A 6,584-nucleotide genomic window follows, 5' to 3' on the forward strand; every position below is an offset into this window, starting at 1 on the left:
TGAGTAGCTAGGATTACAGATATGAGCCACCAGCACCTGGCCCATAATACTTTTTAGGTGAATTTCTGTTTCATTTTGGCAGCTTGCACAGTTAGGATTCCCATAACATTTGTTGATACATTTAACAGATAATATTATTATTATTTGACCACCCCTTTGTTATCAGGCACAGAGATAATTTGTTTTAAGTTGCTCTTGTTCAAAAACAAAGAAAACACTTAGATTGTTTGAAAGAAGCATGTAAGCAGTTATATAAAGTTTGTCACAGTATTATCAGAGCCTTGCAACTGTCTCCAATGGCAGTGGCAGTTTCCTTTGTTTTATTTTGTGGTCTCTGTGGCAGCTGAAATAGTGAGTTTTGCTTTCTGTAAACTACAAGAAACAACACTTCAAAGAAACACATTTGATCTTTATGTAGACTGTTTATAAAACTTCAATTTTACTTGATTAATGGGGCTTTTGTTTATATAACTCAGAGCTTTACCAAAATACCCTGGCATTTGAGCTGTTCATTGTAATTCCTGAGTTCATAGAAATTTCAGTCTGAAGTTTTAGAGGAGTTTCACTTCAGTTCTTTGATGTTTTTGAAACAGGGAATTTTTATGCTGTCATTGGAATTTAATTTTTAGGATTTTTGTTTTTTTCAAAGGTCAACGTGGTTACTGTGTTCTGTTGATCTTCAATTAAGGCATTGACCTTTTTTGTTTTCCATTTCTTTAGTATGTAGTTCTTGACTATAAAATCTTTTAGGGGCCCGGGAAAAAAATCTAAGATTTTTTTTTTGAGTTCAGGCTTCATTGGTATTTATACTTGATGTGGTCAGGATTTTTTTTTGTCTTTTGATCTTGCTATTTAGGAGGGTGTAGTGTTTTGTGTGTGTGTGTGTTTGTGTGTATGTGTATGTGTATAAATTCAGTTATAAGAATTGGTATTGTCTTGTTAGCTTAAACCTTTTTCTTTACAAGAAATCTACAGAATGACTACTTCCATATTTCACCATTTCCTGAGCTCTTTTTGTCCTTTGCCATTTCAGGAAGCCATTGTGTTGACTGAACACACATAAAGACCTACTTGCATGCATGCGCATTCACACACACACACACACACACACACACACACATTGTGTTGACTGAACACACATAAAGACCTACTTGCATGCATGCGCATTCACACACACACACACATACACACACTCTCTCTCTCTCTCTCTCTCTCTCTCTCCCCAGAAGATTTTTTAAGTTTGTTGGCAATTCTCAGAGGTTTCAGAATTTTAAAAATGTTGTTAATTTATAACCTCATGGTTGCTATCACTGTTTAACATTGTCAGTAAAATAAGAATTGTCTAGAGGCTCTGACCAGCCATGTACCTCTGGTTTGGAGACTAGTCAAACGTACGTAGCAGTTCTTGAGAGCATCTTAGAAACTGTTTAAACTCCCAGTTGCCAAATTATTTCTTACTTTGCTCATGCCTAAATATTCACTTTCCATTCTCTGTTTCTGTTATCCTGTAGATTTTAGATGTTCTGACAGTTTCCAAAATCTTGCTAATATAGAGCAAGGATCCTGTGACTTCCAGCCACCAGTGCAGTTCATGTTTCAGTACATTGTTGACCTTATTTTCCTGAAGAGCTAGCTGTCCTTTCAGTTCATGAATTCTCCAGAGTTAAATGATTCTAAAGGTTTTATCTGCTGATTGAACCTACTCTCCAGCATTTCATCCATATAACATTTCTTCCATTTTCTGTTTAAATTTTCCAACCATGAGAAATTTAGGACTACATATGATAGTCTAAACATTGTAGGGTAACTTCTGTTGTCAGAGAATGTCTGTATGTTGAATCTAAAGTCAAAATCCTGGCAGCTCTTCTTCTGATTGTGATTTTGCTCCTCAGGTGACCCAGAACAAGTTTAATCATCCCACAGGACAATCCTTCACTGTCTTCAACTAGGCTTTTAGAGTCAGGTACTGGTGGCTCGTGTCTGTAATTCTAGCTTCTCAGGAGACTGAGATCTGAGGATCCCAGTTGGAAGCCAGCCCAGGCAGACTAATCTGAGAGATTCTTACTTATGAGTAAGAGATTTAGTCAAGCCCTAGTACCCGTGTGTGTGTGTGTGTGTGTGTGTGTGTGTGTGTACACACACACACACACACACACACACGACTCTTAAAGTTAGGTATGGGGGTATATCCTCTTCAGAGGCTGAGGCAGAAGGACCAGCCCTTGCTACATAGTAAGACTTAGGGAAAAATGAGAGCTTGCTTTTGTTGTTTACCAGTGAAAACAGTAAAGCAATTCTTAGGATGCTGGTTAGTTGTAAAATAAGTGATGTATTTTATGTTTTAGTTGCTAGGAAGTAAAATGGTATTTTGTGTTGTATTTCTTCATTGACAGGCAGCTGAAAAAGTTGGACGAAGATAGTTTAACCAAACAACCAGAAGAAGTGTTTGATGTTTTAGAGAAACTTGGAGAAGGGTAAGTCTGGAGAAAATAAAGGTAGCTCAGAGGGTCTTTTTCCTGCCCCTACTACTTGAAGGATGTGAATTTTCTATTGGTGTCAGTTCTGAAGCTTGAGTAAAAGAAAGAGTAATATTCATATAAACCCGGCTGTAGGTGGAGTAGGAGGTAAATTTGTTGCTTTAAATCCTTTGACTACTTAGCCTTCATCACTATTCTAAACAAATTTAGTGTGACTCTGAGGCATTAACACCAAGGGCACCTATTGTTTCCTCTCCCATTGAATCTATGGTATGTATGATTTTATGTGGTTATCAGATAATACTAATTAGGTTATAATTAATTGCATTTTTAGTAATCAAACATAGGTACTTTATTTGCTGCTCATAGCTTCTGATTGATATGTAGTCACTGTGGTCTCATTAAAAAGCAATGTAATTAAACATTTTAGTTATTGAAGTTTTATAGAATGTAATAAATAAGTCAAAGACTTGCTATCCTTTTCAGGTTCCTAGGAGATCCAGAACTTTCTGTTGGGAATCCAGTTTGGGTCTCTTAAAGTACAGACTTGGAAAGAGTGAATGAAATAGGGCACAAATGATATTTACTGGCAGATGTGCTATCATTGACTTCCACAGTAGGGATTATATTAATAATTCCTCACATATCTTTTCTTTACATATCTTCTGCATTTCATTGTGTATATTGATTCCTTCTTTTGTAACATTAAATTATTAGGAATATCTTAAGTTTTTGTTGTTAACTTTTGAATAGTAGTAAATCCACATTTCAGAGGTAGTTGATGTGCACGTATTAAGGATGTACTCATATATATATGAGTTTTTCATCCCTCAAGAGTACTTTTTAGAGCCGGGTGCTGGCGGCTCATGCCTGTAAGCGGAGCTACTCAGGAGGCTGAAATTTGAGGATCAGGGTTTCAAGCCCGCCTGGACAGGAAAGTCTGTGAGACTCTTACCTCCAATTAACCAATAAAAAAACTGGGAATAATGCTGTGGCTCAAGTGGTAGAGTGCTAGCCTTGAGCAAAAGAGCTCAGGGACAGTACCCAGGACCCAGGTTCAAGTCCCACTGTGCTAAAAACAAACAGACAAACAAAAAACAACAACAAAGAAGAGTACTTTATATTCAAGAGAACATACTTTTTTTAATACTAAATACCATGATTGTATTTGGTTGCCCTTCCTCCACCCTCCCTTTCTGCACCCCCATCTTTGCCATCCCAAAAATTAAAAAACAAACCCTAAAGCTAAAACAGTACCACCAGCAGCAATAACAAGAACTACAAAAAACCCATCCATGTTTCCATTTCCTGGAATTCATTTTGATAAATGGTATTTTAAGTGATCAGAGGAGTTATATCTTTAGAGTCCTCCCATAAGGGTATCCTCCTTTAGTATGTTTGTGGATGAATGCTTAAGAGTCCGGTATAGATTATCAAGTCCAGTTTTATTTTAGATCTAACTTTCACATCAAGAGAAAAAATGCACCACATGTCTGTCTGAGCTTGGCTTACTTCACTTAGCATGATTTGTTTCCTGAAAATGACATAATCTTATTCTTTCTAATGAATTAGCAAAATTCTGTTGTGTATATATTTAATTGATCTACTCATCTGTTATAGGGCATCTGGGCTGTTTCTATAACTTGGTTATTGTGAATAATGGAGCAGTGAACATGGATGTGCTAGTGTCTTTATGGTATCCTGACTTGTAATGATCTGGGTAGATGCCCGGGAGTGGTATGGCTTGGTCATAGAGAAGTTCTATGTTTAGTTTTTTGTTTTTTTTGTTTTTGGTCTGGTCTTGGGGCCTAAACTCTGGGCCTGGACGCTGTCCCTCAGCTCTTCAGCTCAAGGCTAGTGCTCTACCACTTGAGCCACAGCGCCACTTTTGTTTTTTTTCTTTTTTGCTTATGTGGTGCTGAGGAATCAAACCCAGGGCCTCATGCATGCAAGGCAAGTGCTCTACCACTGAGCCACCTTCCCAGTCCCATGTTTAGTTTTTTGAAGAACCTCCAAACAGCCTTCCTGAGTGGTTGTATAACCACTAGTTTACATTCCCACCAACAGGAGAACATACTAACTTTAAAAATGACTAATGTTTATAATGAGTTTGTGTTCTTTAAAATCAGTTTATAGATGATTAGATTAGATTGTCTTGGGGGCTAGTGTAATTTCTGCCTGCATTCTGCAGTAATGTCAAGTTCTATCTTAGATTCATGGATTATTACTTCCTTGTGAAAAAAAAATTAATCTTCAGTTTTCTGTAAATTGGGAAAATCTTGTGTGAAGTCCAGTGAGAAATCAAGCAGAGAATGGGAGAGAATACCAGCTATATTGCCACAAGACAAGTCCAAGATGCTGAAGACTGCCAGTTGGTTGTCATTGTTAAAGGTATGGGGTGGTGTCGGTCACTGCCTCTTGCTACATTCAGCTTTAGCTTGGCATCCTTGCTATTTTCCTCAACACACTGTGTCCATGGCCTTAATCCAATAATGCTCATAGGTTAATACTTACAATAAGAAAACTAGTAAACATAATTGTTTATGTTTATTATAAACATTTATGTTTAGTGTAATTAAATTATTTTTTCCTTTTTTTTTTTCTTCCTGGTTGGTTATGGGGCTTGAACTCAGGGTCTAGGTTCTGTCCTTGAGCTCTTCTGCTCAAGGCTAATGCTCTACCACTTTGAGCCACAGCACCATTTCTGATTTTCTGATGGTTAATTGGAGCTAAAAGTCTCACAGACTTTCTTGCCTGGGCTGGTTTTGAACCACGATCCTCAGATCTCAGCTAGGATTATAAGCATGAGCCACCAGTGTCCAGCTATTTTTTTTTTTTTTTTTTTGGCCAGTCCTGGTGCTTGAACTCTGGGCCTGGGCACTGTCCCTGAGCGTCTTGAGCTCAAAGCTAACACTCTCCCACTTGACAGCACTACTTCTAGCTTTTTCTGTTTATGTGGTACTTCATGCATGTTAGGCAAATACTCAACCACTAAGCCACATTCCCAGTCCTATTTTTTCCCTTTTTTTTGGGGGGGGGGTTGGTCATGGGGCTTGAACTCTGGGCCTGGGTGCTGTCCCTCAGCTCTTCAGCTTAAGGTGAGTGCTCTACCACTTGAATCACAGCGCCACTTGAACCACAGTGCCACTTCTGGTTTTCTGGGGATTTATTGGAGATAGGAGTCTCATAGACTTTCCTGCCTGGGCTGGCTTTGAACCGTGATCCTCAGATCTCAGCTTCTTATGTAGCTAGGATTACAGGCCTGAGCCACCAGTGCCCAACTTTTTTCCATTTTTTAATGACATTATGTTACTATAGTAAGATCATAGACTCTGAAACACTTAGACCTGGTTTGAAAGCCTTCTCCACATTTATTAGTCATCTAAACAAGTAAGCTTGAGCTTAGTATTTTGTGACCTCATAACCTTCTATAAAATGAAGGTAGTAGTAATCTCTACTTCATAGGGTCATGGCGAGTAGATGAAATAATAAAGTACTAAGTACAGTGTTTTTCACATGGTAAGTGCTCAGTTAGTTGTTAGGATATTTTATTATTTGTTTACTTGTCAGCTTTAGGGTGTTAATTGAGGGCCTAGTGTTTGCTTAGCTTGCTTGCCCAATGGTACTTTGTTATTTGAGCCGCACCTCCAGCCAGGCTTTTTGTGGGTTACTTTAGATATAAGACTTTCCTGGACTTGATTGCACAGGCTGGCTTTAAGCCATAATTTGAACCATGATCCTTCAGATCTCAGCATCCTGGGCAGCTTGGATTATATGCATGAGCCACCAACACCTACCTCCCTCCATCCGTCCCTCTCTTCCCCCTTTCTCTCTCTCCCTCCCTCCCTCCCTTCCTTCCTTCCTTCCTTCCTTCCTTCCTCCCTCCTTCCCTCCCTCCCTCCCTCTCTCCCTCTCTCCCTCTCTCTCCCTCTCTCACGCTCTCTCCCTCCCTCCCTCTTCTTCCCTCTCTCTTCTCTCTCCCTCCCTCCCTCCCTCTCTCTCTCTCTTTCTCTCTTTCTTTCTTTCTTTCTTTCTTTCTTTCTTTCTTTCTTTCTTTCTTTCTTTCTTTCTTTCTTTCTTTCTTTCTTTCTTTCTTTCTTTCTTTCT

At 38.8% G+C, this 6,584-nt stretch overlaps 1 protein-coding gene across 1 annotated transcript in view; it reads left to right on the plus strand.

Annotated features, from left to right (window-relative positions):
* LOC105981524 (serine/threonine-protein kinase 4) overlaps positions 1–6,584 on the plus strand; it is a 75,611-nt gene that overhangs the window by 3,256 nt on the left and 65,771 nt on the right. The window contains exon 2 of the mRNA XM_013010716.1: positions 2,394–2,474. Within this exon, the coding sequence (XP_012866170.1) occupies positions 2,394–2,474 (81 nt within the window). The remainder of the gene's footprint in view (positions 1–2,393; positions 2,475–6,584) is intronic.

The sequence above is a fragment of the Dipodomys ordii genome, unplaced genomic scaffold (assembly GCF_000151885.1).
Source record: "Dipodomys ordii isolate 6190 unplaced genomic scaffold, Dord_2.0 Scaffold13, whole genome shotgun sequence".
NCBI classification, from domain to species: domain Eukaryota; kingdom Metazoa; phylum Chordata; class Mammalia; order Rodentia; family Heteromyidae; genus Dipodomys; species Dipodomys ordii.